The 22,340-nt window shown below is 40.9% G+C and overlaps 1 protein-coding gene across 4 annotated transcripts in view; it reads right to left on the bottom strand.

Moving 5' to 3' along the window:
• COL5A2 (collagen type V alpha 2 chain) overlaps window positions 1–22,340 on the bottom strand; it is a 171,656-nt gene that overhangs the window by 42,406 nt on the left and 106,910 nt on the right. For all 4 annotated transcript variants that reach the window (XM_019553807.1, XM_019553808.1, XM_019553809.1 and 1 more), the window contains 9 exons: window positions 20,775–20,819; window positions 16,178–16,231; window positions 14,982–15,035; window positions 12,342–12,395; window positions 9,997–10,050; window positions 8,033–8,086; window positions 6,025–6,069; window positions 3,684–3,737; window positions 2,683–2,727 (listed from right to left, as the gene is read on the bottom strand). In XM_019553807.1, coding sequence (XP_019409352.1) covers window positions 2,683–2,727; window positions 3,684–3,737; window positions 6,025–6,069; window positions 8,033–8,086; window positions 9,997–10,050; window positions 12,342–12,395; window positions 14,982–15,035; window positions 16,178–16,231; window positions 20,775–20,819 — 459 coding nt within the window. The remainder of the gene's footprint in view (window positions 1–2,682; window positions 2,728–3,683; window positions 3,738–6,024; window positions 6,070–8,032; window positions 8,087–9,996; window positions 10,051–12,341; window positions 12,396–14,981; window positions 15,036–16,177; window positions 16,232–20,774; window positions 20,820–22,340) is intronic.

The following is a 22,340-nucleotide window of genomic DNA, read 5'->3' as shown; positions in this document are numbered from 1 at the left end:
TTCTTGGACACCTGGCTCCCCTTCCCTCCAGGACCTCAGTGCTTCCCCGACTATTCTCCTTAGCTCATTGAAGTCCACCCTCCTGAAATCTAGGGCTGCTGCCTTGCTGTAGGCCTTTGCCATCTTGTGCTGGATGGTGAATTCCAGCAGGCGATGATCACTGTCCCCCAGGTGATCGAGGACCCTCAGCCCCCTCACCAGGTCATCACCCATGGCCAGCACCAGGTTCAACAAGGCGTCTTTATGCACATAAAACATAAAGCATGTACCATTTCTGTACAAATTTACTCATTTACCTATGTAGCTTGATCCCTGAGACAAACAAAAAGATACCCATTGCATTAGATGGGTTTTTGAATAGTCTTACCTTTTTTTCCCATTTGTGTAGGGTTGGGCATGCTGTAGGAATATACTGGCTAGCACCATCCCTACTGTATGATGCAGTCTTTAGATAGTAGCACACATTGGTCTTAATGATGGCCTGTGCATTCCTAAACTATTTCCTATGGTTTTTACTGGCTTTTCCCCTCCTTGTAAAACATGCTACCTACTATGAAATAGTGTTTTATATGATGAAACTTCAGCTGACAGACTCAATAAGAACAATCTGTTCCAGTGACTATTAATTATGGAGAGCATAATTGTGCCAGTGACCTTGTACTAAATAACAAAAGCACTGCTGTAACAGCTCACTGTATATATTTATGACAGTCTACTTCCCAATTTATTGGATCATGAATATGTCTGCCAATTTTTGTCTTATTTCAAGGATAATTCATCATGTGCTTGAATAATATTTTCTCTAACAATACCCTATTTAAGCATCATGGATCTACCTCCTGACATTGTTAGGAAACATACTAGATGTGTTAGCCAAACAACCAGATGGCATGTCCAGTAGGCCAGCAGCATGGGCTCAGTAAAATGTGCTTTGCTTCATCCACAAGTGAAATTACATTGGGACTTGAGAGTTTTTTTCATTGAGAGTTTTTTTCTGCTGTAGAATTGTTTAAAACATATTGAGAAGTCTTTTTACTGTTGTATTTGTTTCTTGATATATTGCAATATTTGTAGTTATTCTTCCTTGATGACTTGTTCAGGGACAGTCAGATAACTTTGCTTAGCAGCTATTATATATCCTCAGTTGAATTTCTGACATAATTAATTATTAGCTAATAGCATCTACAATAAAATAACCAGTCATGTAAAAACCATATGGAAAAATAAATGTTTCCCTGGTGCAGGATCATTACTGAAAATAAGTCTGAAAGACCATGTATTTAGACAGTGAGAATGCAACTTGGAAATGGTGCTACTCTCTTTAATGGAATGTTAAAATGTGACAGAAGGTTCAGAATAGAGGTATTGCTCATGGTTCATATGCTGTGTGTGAGTCTGCTTCTCAGAAAGGAGAAAATATCTTTATAGATGTTATGAATATATATTCCTTATGAATTCCAGATAGCAAGTTCATGTCTTTATTCTATTAGCAACACATATTTCTTCTTATTGAGAATGTGTGTACTATATTTACTCGATTCTAAGATGAGGGTTTTTTTCCCTATTCATCATGGGGCAAACAGTCTCATCTTAGAATTGAGAATCACAAGAACAGCTGTGCAGGGAGCCCCCCTGGGGCAGAGACAGCATCAGCATCCTGCAGCAGCAGCAATGTTTCCTGACCATATCCACTCTCTCCTTCCTTTTCCTCCTCCCCTCCCTTCCCTTCATGGCAGGGAGTCAGATAGGGAAGGACAAGTCTGCCTGCTGCTGTTGCTCAGTCTCCAGCCTGCCCACGAAGCAGCTATGCTGGAAGCTCAAAGGACAGGAAAGGAGAAGGATGAGGGGTGCCAAGCCAGGTTCCCTGCACAGCTGATTCCTGCAGCATAGGGCAGGAATGGTTCTGGGCTCCACCTATGCCTGGATCAGTGGGAAAAGCAGCAGGAGGATGTAAATGGTAAAGGGTGGTAGTCATCAGGGAGAGTAGAGGATGAGGGACGTAATGCCTGCTTCACTACCCCTGCTTCCCCCCTTCTACTCCTTGCCTCTGCTTCCCTCCCTGCTTTCTCCACTGTTTACCTCCACCTCTGCTTCCCCCCACCTGCCTCCTCACTTCTGCTTTTCCCATTGCCTTCCTCTTGCTGCTGTTTTCTGCCATAGCAGTGGGGAGACAACTTTAAGATGACCCCCCCAATAATTCAATTCTAGGCATGGGAAATTATAACAAATATATAATTGTCCACGTCAAGAATCTAATTGTTGCATGGTCATCTTAAATTCAAAGTCATCTTAGAATCAAGTAAATACAGTATTTTTTGTCACTTTTAATGGCAAAGGAAGACATTGATAAATGACTCTTTATTATAATATGTGTTTCCATACTGCCTATCCCTCTGCTATCTGGATATCATTGTATCAACTTATGGCACATCAGCTCCCTAACAGAAGATGAATAAAGCACCTACTCCCCACACAGATTAAAATCATTTGCTTTCACAGAAGTAAAAGATAGGCAGTACCTTTTCCACAGCACAGCTCTATGAGATGTAGTTAATAATTTTACAGCAGTGCCAGGAATCAATCAATCATAATAGTCAGTTACCAAACTAACCCTTAGGAAAAGTTGTTCAGGGTTCTTTTGAAAGAATGTGTAGAACTTTAAGAACAAAGAAAGGAATTTACCATTGGTCCAGGCTTTCCAGGCATGCCATGTGTACCACGTCCACCCTGCACAGGAAAACAAATAAGAACCAGTGCGGTTACAAGAATTCTCATTAAATCATGTGTTTGAATGTTAGTGTTTGTGATAGCATGTCTTTATAAATGATACCAGTCTGCTCATTGAGGAGGACATGAAAGAATTTTGAGAGGGGAACCTGGCCCCAATAAAGTAAATGAGCATTTTACCAATGGTTTCAATGATGTCAGGGTTTTACCCTTGTTATAGGACAACACAGTACATAATGCAGTCACAAACACGGAAATATATAAAATACCAAGAAATCAAAGGGTTTGTATCATTTTTGAAGATTGTCCTATATCATGAAAGACTTAAGAAAGTTAATTTTTCTGCTGGAAAATAGGATCATTTTAGAAAGATCATTTCTACAGTTTTGAATTAAAATATGATATTTTGCTTTTATTTTTTCAGAGGAAAGGTAATTCCTGTAAGATATAAACATCACTTCAAATTTTGCAAGTGAAAACTTTTTTTTACAAGAAATTTCACAGACTAAATGTTCTTAGTCAAAATAGATTAAACATACTATTAAAAAAAACTTTTTTGTTTTATTTTTTATTTTTTACTGTTGCACAGTTCTTAACCATCACAATGAATCTAATATTTTCTTGCATATTTTTATTTAAAAGGATGGTGATTAATGTCTGTAATTTGCACATTTTTTTGATATTTAAAACTGATATTGGGTTTTTTTAATTTAAATTAAGAGCCTGATCCTGAAAATATTTTCTCAGGTCTTGCAATAGATTGTCTTTGACTGAAACTAATAATTCATGCAGGAGCTATAACTACTTGTGTTATGTGCATTAGCAAATATTTTTCAACCTTGATAAACTGTGGGGAAAAGGTTACTGTAGTTAGGTTTTAAAAGAACCTGATAAAAAGTAAGCATGCATAACGGTATGGCTAATAGCTGACAGCAGAACTTTAAACATCCACTTACCGGAGCCCCTTGTGGTCCAATTCGCCCTCTTTCTCCTGCCATTCCTCTAGGGCCCTATAAAAAGGCAATACAAAAATGCTTTAATTCAGTAGCTCATCATGTAAGGATAATAAGGAGTGGTAAGGGTGGGCAAAATATGGAATTCCCTTTCCCCTCACCCCCACTCTTTTACCACGATAACCATAATATCCAGATTTTTTTCCATTTTTCCTTCATTCTTAATATTTCTCTGAGTCTGAATAAAATCTTTACATTGTACTTCTGCATTAGAGAGCGTCATAAGCCTCAGTCATAAAAGGGATCTTACTGTATTCTTGGGCAGTACTAACCAGCAGCACACTTATAAGATGGGAAACTCCCTTCTTGAGAGCACGGAGGCAGAAAGGGATCTTGGGGTTATTACTGACTCCAAGATGAACATGGGCTGACAATGCGAGGTCATGGTTGGCAGGGCTAACCGGACCTTGTCGTGCATCCACAGATGCATCTCAAGTAGGGCCAAGGAGGTGATCCTCCCCATCTACATGACACTGGTCAGGCCACAGTTGGAGTACTGTGTCCAGTTCTGTGTGCCCCACTTCAAGAGGGATGTGGACTACATTGAGAGGGTCCAGAGGAGGGCCACCCGCATGATCTGGGGACTACAGGGCAGACCCTACAATGACAGACTGCGGGACCTGAACCTGTTCAGCCTTCATAAGAGAAGGCTGAGGGGGGACCTGGTGACTGTCTATAAACTCACTAGGGGTGACCAGAAGGGTTTGGGAGAGAACTTGTTTCCCCTAGCGCCCCCTGGCATAACAAGGAATAACAGCCATAAGTTGTTGGAGACTAGGTTTAGATTAGACATCTGTTTAGATTAGACTCACAGTTAGGGTGGCTAGGGTCTGGAACCAACTTCCAAGGGAAGTGGTGCTGGTTCCTACCCTGGGGGTCTTTAAGAAGAGGCTTGATGCCTACCTGGCTGGAGTCATTTGAGCCCAGTTTTTCTCCTGCCCAGGTGGGGGGTCGGACTTGAAGATCTACAAGGTCCCTTCCAACTCTACATCTATGTTTCTGTGATTGCTACCACTGAAGGAATTTGGGATTTAATGGGAGTAGGCTTAGGTACAGTGAGACTACAAGCATGAATAAGGACTAAAAAGATGAGTTAGGGTATAAGGACCAGGCTAGTGTTTTTGCTGCAGGTGAATATTACCTTGGCCTAGAATGTCCATAAAGAAGAAGGTAATCTATGTTCTTAGTCAGCTTTGTACATTTTGCTGAAGAGAAGTAAGTACTCTGTATTCTCCTCTCCATTTTCAGTTGTATAAGTATCATCCTATTCGCAAAGGGTCAGTAATTCAATCTTATTTGCTGTGATTCATTATCAAATTAAATTCCACTTCAGGAATGACATTCATTCTAGATAACATACGCTGTTTTTATCTCTTCCCCCCAGGCATGTCACTGCTCAAAGTGAGATTTTTCCTGTGCTGCTGTACAAGTCAGTAACACTTACATTTTTACAGGTACCCTAAATACCACCTGAGTGAAAATGTTCCATGATAACTGGATAAAAAGTATTCCTCTGCTTCCCTGCTATGACCCACATACTTAGCCTAGTCATAGACTCAAGAATCTTCAAACATTAGTATTTTTAGCTAATATTTTTCTAACTGACCTAATGACTTAATGTGGTTTTTCATTGGAAAATATTTTAGAATCACCCTAAAATCACAAGAGGAAGTTATAATATTGAAACTTAATTCTGATTTGTGTTAAACTTCCTGATTTATAAGTTACTGATGGGGCACATCTACACATGTATTAATGTGCTGTAGATACTGCGCATTTAATTTAGTACTTGTATATTCAAGTATTAAATAAGTGCACAGTAACTGGTGCTAGTGTGCAGTAGTGCCAGCACATGTTTTTCATGACAATATTGCATGTTAGTGGAATACTAGTGCATGTTACTGTATTAGCACTGTTTGTGCTATGACATACTAATGCACCGTAGTATTGGGCTACTGAGCATTTAGCATCCTGTGTAGATATGCCCACAACAAAAGAGATTTTCGTGGCATCAAGGTATTACAAGGAGTAACAGAAACAATGGACCAGATTCACTGTTGGTGTACATGGACAGAACTCCACTGACTACAATAGAATTTTAATAATTTACTTATCTAGGAAATAAAAGTCTAAGAAATCAATCACAGTTTTCAATAATCTTAACTCATTCATGAAGTGCAGGCTCCTTGTGATAACAGGGAAGTGAATAGCGTGTGTAGTCTTGCAGACATATCTGTTAAATAGAATATAAAATCAAATTGCAAATATTGCACTAGCCACTCACTAGAGGTCCAGTTGCACCCATGGCACCCGGAGGACCGGATTCACCCTAGAAATGCAAATGAAAGCACAAAAATATGTTAAAGGAAAATGAAACTACATTATTTCCCATCTCAATCTAAGTTTAATTTACAAGGAAAAATTTGCCTAGCAGTATTGGTGAGTTATATAAATCATACTCAATACTGATACAAAGAGTTGTATTTACATTTTCCCACTGAAGTAGCATGAGATATGGTATATCATTTCCAAATGTGGTTAGAAGACAATATACCCAATTCTTCCCAAGCATTATCACATCTGACCCATCAATTAGCTACCATAATCTGACAGCCAGCTAGATTGTGACCAAATTATGTGTGGGCAGGGTAGGTAGACAAGGGCTAATAGCAACAAGAACTGTGAGAAAAAACTGCTCTTTCCTGATGCAGGAGAAGCAATCTGATCCAGATGACACAGTGTTTAAAAGGTCAGAAGACATCTGTGCTCTGTCTATTCTGTTTCTGATATTGATTTTGCTGGTTAAATGAATGGTGAGAAAGTCTCCAGCTGAGATGGGAGCAGCCATATGCTCTGTGCCGTGGGCTAGAGCAAGGCTGGGCCAGAGCCAAAGCTGAAGAAGGAGAGAGGGAGGGAGGCCCAGGAGCTGGTGTAAGGCCAAGCTTCTGCAGTGAACTTTTTGCCACTGAGGGGCTGACCTAAATACATATATTAGCATGTACAGTAAAGACCCAGCAACAAGGATTTTGGCACCAAAAGCAGCAACTGCTATTCCCTGAGGTCAAGTGAATGATGCCCAAAGAGAAGGCATCTATGGTTAAAATTAATAAGTTTGTTTCACCGTGATGATTGATGGAAGCACCAATTGGATGCACATTTAAGTGGCAGGTGCCCTAGAGAGATGATTGGATTGTAAATATGGAGTGATTTTAAGGGTTAAAAAGGGGCCTGAGCTCTGCTCTGCGTGTGTGAGTTGGGTGTGAGAAATGGTGTGTGCCTTGTATGGTAGCCATCAGAGAACAATCCAGTTGTCCTCTGTCCTCTGTTCATAAGAAACCCAACACCTTTATGCCTTCTATTTTTCTCCTGACTATTCTGTTCTCTCCCCCTTACTGTTTTCTTACTTCTCAATGTAAATAATCTTGTAATTATTGTAAGTATTGTTGTTGTCTGTTATCATTAATACAGTCCTGTGGTTTCCAGTTTAATTGAAGAGTCTGCTCATTTCTTTTTGCCGTGGGGTAGCGCTGGGCTTCAAGTGAACATCCTGCTTGGAGTCACCCGTGATCATAAAAATCCTTTCCCTGGGCTGGGTTCTGAGAGGGGTAAAGCCCCCTTTTGCTTAATTAAGAGTCCAGCATTTAACACCATTTGTACTCAAATCCAAAACAAGCAGGGGGGTTTTCCCCATGTTAAATGCAGTGGGACCTTGGCTGGGGTTTGAGTAAATATGGCATTTCAAAAGAGACACACAAGGCAACCATGTACCATGGAAAGTGTTTTGAGAAGAGCAACCCTGGCCTGGAGTTAAGCTAGAAGATGAGTCTCTTCTATGCATCACTGGCTATAGCACATTGTAAGTGAAGCAGGTGAACTACCTTCTACATTATGCTAAATGACAGACTGAAGAGTTTAAGAGCTGTCCTAAATTCGGGAGCTGGCTAGATTTTAATACCTGCATCTGAACCCCTGCTACAAATACCTGAGTTTTGTGCAAATGAAGTCAACTAGACACACAATGAAAACTGACAATTTACAAGCAGTTCTGCTCAGGAAATGTACAGATAATATTGAGCAGAGGAGAATCTAAAGTTTGTTGCTTTAAAGATAAGTTGTTGCCAACTGTTTTAGCATCATAGGAAGCAGGAATAATCATTGTTATTCTGAAGGTTTTATTCTTTTGCCTTTAGGATCCTTCCAGATTCAAATCACTAATATAAATCAAGCAGACAAGGCTAACACTGTGCAATTCCTCTGAAACTCCAAAGTTCATAATGGAAGTATTGTATTACCTTGGCTCCCAGTGCTCCAGTCTCACCTTTAGGACCATCTAGTCCTTTGTGACCCTGTGAGAAGAATTACAAAAATATGAAGATGCTCTATAATGCTCTAGAATATTATCAGTCAATCTTTTATTAAAGCATCAAGGGTGGATCTGAGGTTGAAAGAAGAAAAAATAAACACAGAAGGCAGATGGGAAAATAAATTCTAAAATCTTTTAAATTAAACAGTTTTTGAGAAGAGTGATTCATGTCCCATTTAAAAACAAGAGTCTTGCAATATGTATACAAACCTTAAAAACAAGAGAACCTCAGAGGCACAGTAAATCCTGTGCAGGGCTTCCTGAAGTAGAAGCTTAGCCGCAAACCTGGGTAATTTGAAATTACTCTGTGTATTTTGTAAACATATCCACCTCTAGTGTTCTCCATCCTAAAGTGAGAGCTGCCAGATCTGCCAGGTTTCTCCATATTTGAGTTTAATAATACTTAACTTTTTCCTGTTACAGAGGTGTAGGTTGTAGCTGTGTTGGTCTAAAGACATAAGCAGAAATGGTTCTTTGCATGAATCTGATATCTTTTATTAGACCAACTTAAATAGTTGGAAAACAATTATTAAGCAAGCTTTCAGGTTCAACAACCCTTCGCCAGGCTAAGGAAGTTTCAGCAGTTGGTGTGTGCTCATCCTGGATGGAATGAAAAGTAAATAAGCCAGAGGCTGGGCTGGTATGAATACGAGACAGGTAGTCAGTGAAAACATAAATTGAGGACTCAATGGGTGAGAGACAGGCTGAGGGGGAGGGAAGAGAGAGAAGGGGGATGAACAGTGGAGAGATACCTGGGGAGTCAGATGTCAGGCAGGTTATGATGTATCATAAATCCAATGTCTATATTTAGTCCATGATTTTTAGTGTCCAGGAGGCTGATGAAGTGGAGTTCATGGGCTCGTCTCTGGGAAGTGTTTTGTAAGTTTCCTTTGAGGATCAGGACTGAGAGATCGGAGAGAGAGTGGTTATCTTGTGAGAAATGTGCCCCCACAGGTAACTGGGTATTCCTGTCTTTGATAGATTTCCGATGTGCGTTCATTCTGGTGTGCAGTTGTTGTTTGGTCTCTCCTATGTATTTTCCATCAGGGTACTGGGTGCACTGGATGAGATATATTACATTTCTGGAGGTGCAGCTGTAAGATCCAGGAATGCTGATGGCTCTGTTGTGGGGTGTAGTAATTGTGGGGGTGGTGGAAATGTGTTGGCAGGTTTTGCATGTCTTGTCACGGTCTGGATCCATTTGGTGTGTTCTGGACTTGAGGAAGTTTGCTTCTGGTGATGAGGCTAGCAAGGTTCGGTGCGGGGGCACATTTCTCACAAGATAACTACTCTCTCTCCAATCTCTAAATATAGACATTGGATTTATGATACATCATAACCTGCCTGACATCTGACTCCCCAGGTATCTCTCTACTGTTCATCCCCTTCTCTCTGTCCCCCCCCACCCCCGCCTGTCTCTCACCCATTGAGTCCTCAGTCTATATTTTCACTGACTACCTGTCTTGTACGCATACCAGACCAGGCCCTGGCTTCTTTACTTTTCATTCCATCCAGCATGAGCACACACCAACTGCTGAAACTTCCTTAGCCTGACAAAGGTTTTCTGAACCCAAAGCTTGCTTAATAATTGTTTTCCAACTGTTTAATAAAAGATATCAGATCCACACAAAGAACCTTGTCTAACTTTTTCCTAGTTTTCTATGTTACCTGAAACTAGACTGGAGAAACACTAGAAAATGTACTATAAAGGATCAACTTAAAGGGAGATGGAGCAGGTTTTTCTAGTAGATATTTTCCATTCCTATCTCCCATGTTTCAGCCATTATTTGTAGAGCTCAATAGGTCTAATCCCTACAAGCATCTAACAGACTGATTGTCTGTACACTCAGCTGTTGTGATAGATTTTTAGGAAAGCAGATAATTAAGGCTTACCCTGTGGCCCTTGAGACCTGGAAGACCTGGAGCACCAGGAAAGCCTCGTGTCCCCTAAAAGAAAAACAAACACAGATAATGTGACCTAGACCTCAGGAGTAAGAAGCTCCCCTTATGGTGAAGAGTAGATACACTGACATAACTACCACCTGTAGTAGATAGTGTACATACTGCTGAACTAGATAGAGAAGGGAACAAAATAAAGTACTGGGTCTTGGTATACCTACCTAATTGCTATATACTAAACGTATTCACTTTGGTGATAGAAACACACAACATACAATAGTGAGGATGTATAGGTGAAGAATACCCTTTTAAAGTCAACATAATGATCAGGAGAACTTTAGAGGTCTTATTGTTCACAGCATTACTAGCTTCCTGTTATATTCCTTATTGACTTTTAAGAAACTTTGGATCAGGCTTTGTCAACACTGTACTACCTTGTGTCAACAGGCATAGTACGTCTGTTGTGGCATATATTGCACAGGAAGACAACACCCTTGGAGTGATCTTCCTGCTCTCCAGATTCTAGCTTGGTATAAAAAAAATAGTTGAGTATCATTTAGCTAAATTATACCAACAGAAGAATGCAATGTAGATAATCTTGGCATAATAAAAACCAAAATGATAAACATTACCTGGGGAGATCTGTTTTTATTAGCATTATGAGTGCTTTTGTTATCAAAGTCAGTACAACTGATCTTTTATTAAACAAAGTCCAATGGGAAATAATACAGGACTAGAAAATCAAAGAAGATGAACTTATATATTGTCTGCATTGATTTGACTAGATGACACTAACTGGAACATCACAGGAAAACATGATCTCTGGCCCCAGTAAAAAGCCTTCACCTGCAGGCATTTTTCAAATTGTACAAGTTGACTGTCATAGCGTGGCATTAATTTAATCAGTAAAGCTTTCATGGACAGTATATTAATATTTTTCATATATTTTTCCAATGATGAAACATTGTTTGCCCAGTACTGTGCTTTGTTCTTTGATTATGGTGATTAGAAAGTTTTATGTAAACAGGAAAACAAATTCATATATTCCCCAGTCTCTTGTTTTGCCTCTCTGCAAACATATGCACACCTGCTACAGTGAACTTATCACAGGCTAAGCAAAAAATGTTTCTGGAACCCTTTGGCTGAAATATTGGCAGCACATCAACATTCCCAGTCTACCAAAGGATTTCTTGCTGCACAATATTTTTTACATTTTCTCTAGCAGAAAATAAATCTTGCATATGTCTTTCAATGCCAGCAATATTATTACAGGCATTACAGAAAAATATATGTTCAGAAACTTAAAATTGTTCTAAAATGTTAAAGAAAGAGGAAAATGATCTTATCACCAGAAGCAGCTTGATGAGAGGGTAACTGTTCCAGAGTGCGTGCTAGCCTACTAGTCTTGAGTTTAATGTGTTGGATGTGAGCTATAAAACTCCAAACAATCTGAAAATTACTTAATTGAGAATAATGTCTCACCCCATGAGAAAACATTTGTAGTGTACATATTTTCAGCATATGAGTAGTTTTATAAGCCAATGAGACCAGCTGCCTGCTTAAGGTATATAAATACATATATGTGAAGTTTCAGGTATTCTAGGAATCATAAATTCTGTGAGATAATTCAAGATATTTCCTTCCCAGACACAACACACCAGAACATTTTATCCCGGAGAGTGTGAATAGGACACTGCTCGCAGCATTTTTAACTACTAACCCCAATATTGCTCAAAGAATATTCCCTTGAAAAATGATAATATAAACTTTGGGAACAATTGTTGTGCATTGTGCAATTTACGAAGTTGTATAGAAACCTATTATACATGGACATAAATGGCAATGCAAGATAGTAGGAAATGCTGCCTCATGTCATGAGGGATATATTCATAAGGGATATATTCACAGGCTGACCACATGGAAATCCCAGAAACCCGTAACATCATCTAGAAAATCCAGGACACTACCAGCCCCCCCACACAAAACACACGCTCACAAATTGGTAGCAGTACGGCTGTGTGCATGCAAGGTACTCTGCACCACTTCAACTCCCATTCAGACTGTGCCCCATGCCCCTGTGTTTCAAAGATACTCATTATAAGTCCCAACAGCTGGTTGGGACCAGCCTCTGAAATCTGGGACTGTCCCAGCTAAAATGGGACATATGGTCACCCAACATATTCACCTTTGGTGTAAATTTGGTGTCAACAAAATTAATTTAACCACTCAAAAAAGTGGCACTGGCTGGGTGTGATAATTACATGTCATTACCTTGGAACAAGCAACTGTAATACTTATTTAAAAATTTAGTTTTAGAGTCAATGTGTGTGTTTACTTACTGGAGATCCTGGAAATCCAACCTCACCACCTTGTCCTGGTCTACCAGGATCACCCTAAAATAAAAGTCAACATATAAGAAGGTCAAAAAAATAAATTATTATATAAAATCTTCCCAATAAAGTTCATGTTCTCATTCAGCAAGTCATCATGTTCTATTTACATTCAATCCAGCAATAGCACAGGTGTCCCTGGGTAAGTATTTAATTATGGTGACCAAATTAATAAACATAACAATGTAGCATTTTTAAATAAAGCAGAATTATTGTGAAAATTCTGGAAAACTGATTTTAACTGACCTATGTGCCAGACTGTAGGTAGTGCTGTAGATCTGTTTTCCTCTGAATTAGTAAAAATGCAATATTCTGTATTAAATTATTTTTATTTATGATCTAAGAATTTTCTCTGGCAATATTAACCTAAATTGGCTTGGGCTTTGGCTTGTTATTTTTCTTTATTAGTGTTCAACTGTTTGAATAACTTAATTATAACTCAATGAAAACATTTTATGCGCAATCTGAAGTTGAAAGAAACCTGACATGAGCTGAGTAAATAGACTTTAAACAGGATTGCTCAGTCAGTGCTAGTCACCAACCAACCATCCCTATGAATTTGTCATAAAGCACCTGGGATTCTGAACTGGGCTTGGAAATGGAAACTTAGGTGGAATAAAGCACATCAAAAAGGTAACTAAGAAATCTTTATAAGTTTGGGAATTAGAGAAATATAACCTCTGTTATATATTGATTTGGTTTCAGTGAATTAAGAGCTGATCCCTTCTTAAAATGTCTGTTCTTATAATTATTTGTACTGTATGGGCACTTCAAAGCTGTTTAAGCCACCGCAGACATGCACCACATGTACATCTGTTTGCCGCACTACTAACTTGCAGTGCAGTGCCAAAATTTGATGCCGGGAGATCCCAGTATCAAAAAAAGCCTGAACAATAAAAAGTGGCATGATCTATGCTCCTGGAGCATACACTGGCAGGCATGGAGGCTGAGTCCTCCAAGAAGAGTCCTCCAGCTGCCAGCCAGAGCATCTCCCCTCCTCTAGCAGGCCCAGAGCAGGGAGGAGCAAGGAAATGGTCATTTCCACAAAGCAGGTCATTTCTCCATGCACCAAAATCCACATGCAAGGGCGTGCAGAGCAACAAAAAACAGTGGCACACTTCTGCACATGGGCACTCATCTGAGTGAGCCCTATGTGTCAGCAGGGAATTTCTGATGCCACAATATATAATTTATTTAATGCAAAAAAAACTTGGAGTTGAATCTTTATCTAGTGTTTTGTTATTATTATTATTATCCTTAATCTTCCCCCAGTTATTAAAATTCAGGCTTAAAATGTATTGTCCCTGCTTTTACAAACAAATATATATGTACCTTACCAGAAAATAATTAATCTTAAGTATATATGATTTCAACTTGGTGGCAGAGGCCACATTAATAATACATCACAGTTGTCTCATTCTTTCACTTATAGGTGTACTTAAGTCTTCAGGAGCAACTCCAATGGTCTAAAACAGGGGTGCTCAACCTCTGGCCCACAGGCCAAATGTGACCCATGAAGCCTTGGCATCTTGTCAACAGGACTCTCCACTTGGGTCAGGAAATTTGGTGGTGATGGATCAGTGCCCTCCCTCGCCCTCCATCCAGCCCAACAGGGCCCAACTGGGGCTGGGCCATGGCCCCAACCCTTCTGCTGGGTTGGGCCGTGCTCCCTTCCTCCCCTGTGGGACCAGGTTGGGGCTGAGCCATGTTCCCTTCTCCCTACCCGGCAGGACCTTCTCCCTCCCCCATTAGGCTGGGGTGAGACTGAGCCACACCCCATTTCCCCCACAGGGCCAAGCCATGCTCCCTTTCTCTGCAGGACTGGCTTGGGGCCAGGCTTTCCCCTTTCCCCTCCACATGGTAGAATAGTGTCCAGCATTTCAGGTATCAGATGGGGACCACCAGCACAATCTGCCCATGGGTAGATAGAGCACTGTCCAACTGGCCCATGGTGAAAAAGGTTGAGCACCACTGATCTGAAACCAATAATATGTTATTATCCAGATCCAAACATCCTGTCAATGCATTTTTCTTCCTAACTGACCTGCTCCCAAACTTTTCTTAAGCTCTTATGCATTATTTAAGGATTGATTTCATACCAGCATCTCAGAATAAGGCTGCATCTCAAAAGTAGGGTCAAAGAACATTACAGATATGGTATATCAGGTATCTGAAAATTACAGCCCTGGGGGAGTGAGCCCCTGCATACCACACCAAAACTATAATAGAGTTGGATGTTGTTATAGCCATAATCGTCTAAGAAATATGTGGGAAGCAAGGAATTTTGATGCTATCTTTTATTGGAACAAGTGAATAGTTGGTAAAGATGCTAGACAAGCTTTCAGGCACAAGGGAGCTAGATAAAGAGTAGAAATAAGAATGTTGAAAAGATAGGAATTTTATCCTGTCTTCTTAGGCTGAAGGTTAGTAGCTATAGTACCAGATTCAATGAATAGTTAGGGTATGTTGAAATGGAAATGAACAAGAATCATCAGAACATACCCACCCACTAGTCAGACCCTCTAAATGATAAGGCAGTGCTTGTTTTAAAGAAAAAAAAATTGCAAAATGAACAAAAAATAATCTTACATCTTCACCAGGTTTGCCTGGAGGTCCTTCTGGGCCACGAGAACCAACTGGACCCTAAGATATAAATACATTAAATATTTAAGAATATGTTAATTTAAACATTACCTCAAATATTTCATTCTGGAAGTTTGTTTTATAAGATATAGTAAAGAAGGTGCTCTTATTTTTCAGCAATACTGTAACTCTTAACTGGCATGCCCTTCCTAACTATTCTATCTCACAATTCAAAAGGAAATATACATTTAACTTTGTTTAAGATGTGGAATGGATTCCTTAAGGGCAAATAGGTACTTCACAATTGTTTCAAACTCCTGGTCAGGATTATGACCAAGGGCCTTTCAGAGGCACAGTACATTGCCGTCAGGTGAGTCCACTTTCTTACCAGACAAAAATAGTTAGCGATTATAGCGTGGGCTTCTCAGTCAGGAGAACCAGTATTCCATCCCTGACTCGCTTTATGACCTTAGGCAAGTCATCCTAATCTCTTCTTGCCAAGTTTATCCCATGCTTACCAATGCTTCAAGATGAAAACTGGGAGCCAGATTTAGGATTAGAAAGGACTTTTCTCCCAGGTCAGGTTACCAAAAGATTTTCTTGTCATTCTCTGTGGCATGGAACAAAGTCCACTTTTTAGGATCATCCTGGAATATTTGACCTAACAAGTTTCCTAATGCTTCATTAGCCTAAACCACAGGTGGTACTCCTGTGTATCCTTCTATCCTGCACATCATATGTAGGGGTGTTTTAATACGTTTTTTTATATATATATTTGTAAAGATCCTAGCTATACAAAAATGCATTTTGTGGTTATAGTGTGTGGGAGGGTCTGGAATGGATGTTCTCGTGAACCTATTTGGATAAGTATTTACTAGATGGTAGCTTTCAATTGCAGGAGACTAGTTTTGATTAACCAAATCCAGTATCTTCTGTCCTACGATGGATTAAAAGTGCTAATTATTGTTATTATTAAAATGGATGTCCTTTACTGCAAGCATGGAAACTATTGCCATTAAAAATTACTGAAATTCAGTGACCCTGCAGAAAAATCTATCACCAGTTCTGACCACATGTCTAGTCATATAGTAATTATAGCTATACAGCATGAGAAAAGGTACTGTACACAAATATAGTAAATAATGCTGCTGCCAGATATCACTTCTTACTGGAGAGATCCATATACATTAATTTAATCTTACCATTGGTCCAGGTTCTCCAGGTTCACCTGGTGGACCTGCTGGGCCAGGACCACCCTAAAAGTGACCCAAAAAAGACAAAATAGAGAAGATTAGAACCTAAGGCTGTTGTTGAAAAAACTCATTACAAATAACAAAAAAAAATAGAAACAAATACTCATTCAAGTTAGTATCATATATCAAATAAATCACAATCCTCAGGGCAGCTTAGAGTCAGACCTGAACTGTGAGAGCCGCTAGAGTCAGATCACAACTGTACTGTGATAATGGATTGAATGAATACTAGATCCCAAATTCTTCAAACTGTGAAAGTCTTGAACCCATGTAAATTTTGTATCTCAGTCCACTGATATCCCATTCAAATATAACTCCAACCTAATCCTGAAAATCAAAGAAATTTAATGTCCAGAATTTTTCAGTATTCAAAAATGTCATCATTAAAATGTGTAATGAACCAAAGACTCTAAGCTGACCTAATCACAATTTGGTCTTTTTGAATTAAGAACTGTCTTCTGGAATCATCCAAAATCATCACTACAAAGTCATTTCTAGTTACCTTTCTCAGTGTATCACGTAACTCTAACGGCCTTGTTACACACAGATTGTAGGCAGTTCCTGCAGCTCTTAGCCCCTGGATTGTCCACACCTGAACATCTGAAACTAGTTTTAAGCACACTTTAGGTGTCTTAAAGTTACACCACTCCAAGGCAGGTTTATCTCTGATCCATGCTATCCAGCTCATGTTCCATTAATGTGTGGCCACTCCCCATAGATGAACCACCCAAGTTTCAGTTAGTTGTCCAGCGTCCCAGAATGCACTGTGCCTTCCCCCACCCTCCTGTTCTCAGTGGGCAAACTTTCCAGTCTCTAAACTCTACTGTCCAGGGGGCAGTTCTGGCACCAGGCCAACTCCTCCTCCTGCCCCCCCAGGGGTATGACTTTCTTGCCCCCAGGGGTATAACCCTGTGCAAACAATCTGCAGAGCACATGCCAGCTAGCCAGCTTGCAAGGCACAGATGAGTCCAGGAGTGGAGTCTAGGGGAATTTAAGAGGGACAAGTTAGGGGGGCATATTGGGTTCCCATGAGCTGAGGCAGTAGCTCCCCCAAAACTCCCTTCCCTCACTGTTCCCACCTGCCAACCATCCCAAGACTCATGACCAGCACTCCCAAGGCCCTAATCCCAAACTCCAGTTTATTAAAATATGAGACATTCTTTAGTTGATTTCCTCTTTATTTCTTTTTAATTATTTTACTTCTTTTTATTTTATCCTTCAGTGGCTGACTTCCCTCATTTCACCACCCTTCTCCCACCTCCATTTCCTTTCTTCCTTCCATTTCGTTACCTACCTCCATTCTATTAACTCTCCACATCCCAACTTCACATTCCCACCCCCCACCCCAACCCATTTCTCACCCACCTCCACCTAGGGCAGGGACAAAAGTCTATTCTGGCTCACCAGCCCTGTAGTGGCAAGTAACAGCTGTGCAGGTGAGAAACAGAGAAGGGTTTTAGCTTTAAGGTGTGAGTGCCCCAAACTCGAGCTAGCACTAACACTCAGCACCACTCAACATTTGAGCAATTCAAAGTGCAATGTGTAACAAGGCCCTAAGAAAGAACTCCTTTTTAAAAAACAGAATTAGAATAATTACTTCATAAGAATATAGCAGTAGGGAAGAGCCAAAAATCAATGAGACTACTTCTAAGATAAGGCACCACTCAAACGGCATCACACTGGCAGAATGTGGCATGTAAATTCAAAGCAAAGCTATACCTATAATTGGATTGATAGCCAAACTATGAATTTACAGGAAACTGTACAAGCACCTAAGATCAGTGGAAGGCCTGCATTTGTGTCAAGAGGCCAGTGGTCTAGCATCAAAAAGTAATAATGAAATAGAAATGGTCAAGTCCTCTACCTGGAATAGTCTGTGGTGACCTGTGCTAAATATGTCAAGCTTGGGTTAACCTGTCTAATTCCTTGTGACAATTAGTGATGGGCTAATATATTGCAGGCTATTCTTTCTATAAGATATGCAATCAGGAAAACTTTAAAAAAATGGTATTTTAAGAGAGTTATATTTTCTTTGAATAGAGATACCATGAATCAAGGGCAGTTATAATAAGTATATGATAAAAAAGGTAATTTCAAGCCAAATACATTTTATGTTTAATTCCATTCAAGTTAATGGGTCTACACTAGAGATAAAGAGCTCACTATGTTTCTGAGGCCCCTCTATCATTGGTGATGCAAAGGGGTGCATGTGGGTGCACGTGCACCCCCTGAGATTGGCAGTGCACCCCATGTAAAAATTGCTGCCAATGCTCCCAGCAGCACATGTGGGCAATCACTGCTCACCACACACCCCCTTCCCCTCACCACTGACACTGCCGGCGGTGTCTGCAGGTGGTCACCAACTGCCAATCAGCATTCATGTCCCCCTCCCTCCCCTACCTCCAAAACCACTGCGGCTGCCTACGGGAGCTCCCCACACGCCGCCACCATGCCCCTGACACCAACACAGCTGCTGCCACCTGTGGGCAGTCACTGTGCCCTGCCAGCATGAAGCTAAAAGTGCAATGGGCTCTAATGGGCAATTTACACAATCATGCCTTCTGCCATGCATGTTGGCATGGCAGAGGACGCAACTGTGGGATCATGAATTATCTCATAGTGACTTATTGCCAATGCAAAAGGAGCCTAATCCAAGGCTTTTGATGCTCTGACAAGCTCCTTCAGCAGGGAGCCCCATATACCCTAGCTGAGGGACTTGAAACTGCGGGGGTGCCCCACGCACTTGCAGGACCGGAGAAACACTGCTACAGTGATCGCCTCACCCCAGGAGGTGTGGGAAACCCCTGCACCCAGGGGATCAATGCAGGGATGCACAGATCCCTAGGGCTCAGGGGTGCAAGAAACTCCCAGTCCCTGGGGATCATGGCTGCAGAGATCCCAAGGGCTTAAGGGGGTGTGAAACTCCCAGATCCTAGAGATCACAGCTGTAGCAATCCTTAAGGTTTAGGGGTGCAGGAAACCCCCAGACCTTAAGGATCATGACTGCAGCAATCCTTAGGATTTGGGAGTGCAGGAAACCCCTGGACCCTGGGATTGTGCTCCCACTGTCCCCAGGGCTTGGTAGCACGGGAAACCCCTGGACTCTTGAGATCACAGCTCCTGCAATGCCTCAGCTTAGATGCATAAGAAATCCCTGAACTCTGGGGATTATGTCTGCTGGGATCCCTAGGGCTCTGGGGTTTTACACTGGGCTTGGTACACCCAAGCTACACATGCATACTAAAGCTCAATAGCAACCAGCTATCAAGTCAGTACACACTTTCCAGGTCTAACTTTACAGCTGGTTGGAGCTGTTTATGGTGTGATAGCTATTTTGTACATGTAGCTGGTCTCCAGGTAATTGCACAATTAACCAGGTAATTGTGCTTCACCTGTAACTAGAAGGGGCCAAAGAATTCCAAAAAAAAAGAAATTGTTCATACTTTTTTAGAATGAAATTTATGTACATGGTATTTCTGCATGGCTTCACATCAAAAATCAGCACATGCTTAAGTCTATCCCTAGCTAGGAGAGGAGGCACAACTAAAGAGAGAGACTTTCCTGAATCAAGGTGTCACAGAGCACTTAGGTGCCCTGCTCCTTTAAAGAGTGGAAACTGCTAGGGAAAGAGTGCCAGCAGTGAGTGGGGAGCCCCAGCTGCTGGTTAGCAGGGCAACCAGAGTGAGCTAGTGGCATACACCTGCCAGCAGTCAGCTGACCGGAAGGGGCAGGGCCTAGCTTACATATAAACCCCAGGATGGGAGTTCCCTGCCAGCAGCTAAGGGGGAAGGAGCTCTCCCAGAGCAACCAAAGGGACTGCAAGTACAGCCTCTGATACTGGTGAGGGATGGAGCACCCCTGGTGTGGCTTGAATGATGTTATAGCCAGGCAGCTTGAATTTATGTTATAGCCTGAAGGCTTGTGTTTTGTTTGCTCTTTAAGACTAGTGGTTTGGGTGAGGCTATTAGGGGAAGGAGGAGGCCTCATAGGGGACCCAGGCACCAGAGAGGGCACAGCACTTTGCAGGGCCATGGAGAGCCCGAGCACCAGTGAAGGCGCAGTGCGAGGCAGGGCCACAGACAGCCCGAGCGCTAGTGAAGGCACAGTGCGAGACAGGGCTGCGGAGGGCCCAGGGCGGACCAGGGGGCCAAATTATAACAAGGCCCAGACCGAAAAACGTCAGTTCCATCTGTGAGGCTTGGGGCATGATAAAGAGGTGGTTGGAGCCCATAATGCTAGGGTGCCCTGAAACACCCATGGCAGAATGGGACCTGCCAGGGGTCCAGGAGTCCACGGGGTCAGCAAACCATGTCCAAAAGGATGTAAAGGCAGCCTCCCTATTATATATTTACCATCAAAGACGTGGCGGACAAGGATCAAGGGTGCCCATTGGGCCAACTTGGCACAGTAAGGGGGCCTTGGGGAGATCATGGCCATCCTGCAGGACCCCATGCCATGATACAAGGGTACATGGCCAATCCAGTTATTATGTATTCTGCCTTTTTTTTCATACATCTGTGTTTAATAACTCAAACAAATCACTTACTTGTTTTCCTTGTAGACCCTGAGGACCTCTTGGACCCACTGGACCCTATGAAGAACACAAGAGCTTATTAAACAGTTTCCAAAAAATAAATCAAATCAATTTCTGTATAGAGAGCCAAAAAAGGGTGTGCTGATTGTGACCTCCAGGGTGACATTTTTATGGTTAAAGCCTCGGGAAGTAAAATGAGAACTATATTCCAAAAGCACTGCAATGTTCAGTGTAGATAAAGTGTAAGAGAAGGAAATCAAAGAACAAGCAGAAAAATAGGATATATGTAAATTCAGGTGGGAGAAGTGTGTGAAAACAATGGACTGTGTTTTTTTTCTGTGGAATTGCTGACTCTAGGAAGAGACTATTCTTCATCATTCCCCAACCTCAGAATGAGTGATGAGGCCTTAGAACCAAGGCTTGGCAAATGTCTAAAATTATAAATGAAATGACAAGACCCTGTCAAATAGAATGCAGCCAAATTCAAATCCTTCTATCATTCTTCAGATGAATAGGATCATGGGACCAGTGCTGTACAGTATCTATCCTGCTAACACCCAATAATACCACAGCATTAAACAGAGATTGGAGCAGGGGTGCAGGGCAGGTAGGGGAGAGAATAGGTACTTTTTGCCCACCTCCTAGAATTCTAGAAAACAAGAAAAAATTATGTAATGATAATAACTTGAATCGTGACAAAGCCACAAGGAATGCAAAATTTAAAAACTTCATTCTCTGTCATATGTAAAGAATAGGTGGCTTCCAAGAATAGGTGGCTTCCAAGGAGATTTACCATTACTTTATTTTAAAAGTAAAGTACAAAATGAGGGTATGAGAAGGAAACAGTAAGAGACCAATATATAGTTTTAATAACAAGAAGTACAAATAAGCAAACCACTCCTGCTTGTGCATGATAGTCAAAGACTGTTTACTAGAACAGTCAAAGAAAATATATCAGAACCCAGTGAAGTTAATGCAAGATTGTATAGACTTCAGTGGACTTTACATTGGCTTCAATGGAATAATCATGACAACAATGGAAAGAAGGGATTTTGCAATGGCAAATAGGACTGGGGGGAATAAAGGACAGAAAAATAAAGAGAATAGAGTTGTATGGAGCTGTTAGAAATGCAGCAGAAGAGGATGCAATATCTAGGGTGAAGAGACTATCACAAAATGACTGAAGAAATGTTTTTAAAGTGGGAAAAAACTAGGAAAGATAGGTTTGGCAACAAAATTATTAAATGCAAGGGGATTTCCAAGCAGCAACATAGCCAAAGAGTGAGGACATATATATTATAGGAAAGTCTTATAAGGAAGGCAAATCAATAATTAGACATGCTGCGTAATTTTGGATTAATTGAAGTAGCTGATATTTTTTGGCTGTTAAGCACTGACCGCATTCTACAAATCAAAATGGAAAACTTAAGAAGTTTTTTAAAAATAAATAACATGGCTATCTGACATGTTTAGCTGTTATCAGTGTCTTCAAGACACCACAGCACAAAGCAATGAAAAAATGTGAGTCATGGATAATGCTGATTACTAGATGTAACCACTAAGATGGAGATAAAGAAC

Source organism: Crocodylus porosus, unplaced genomic scaffold, assembly GCF_001723895.1.
Source record: "Crocodylus porosus isolate Cpor-Errol unplaced genomic scaffold, CroPor_comp1, whole genome shotgun sequence".
Lineage (NCBI taxonomy): Eukaryota > Metazoa > Chordata > Crocodylia > Crocodylidae > Crocodylus > Crocodylus porosus.
Note: the sequence above shows the minus strand (reverse complement) of the source record. Positions and strands in the feature narration are given on the sequence as shown.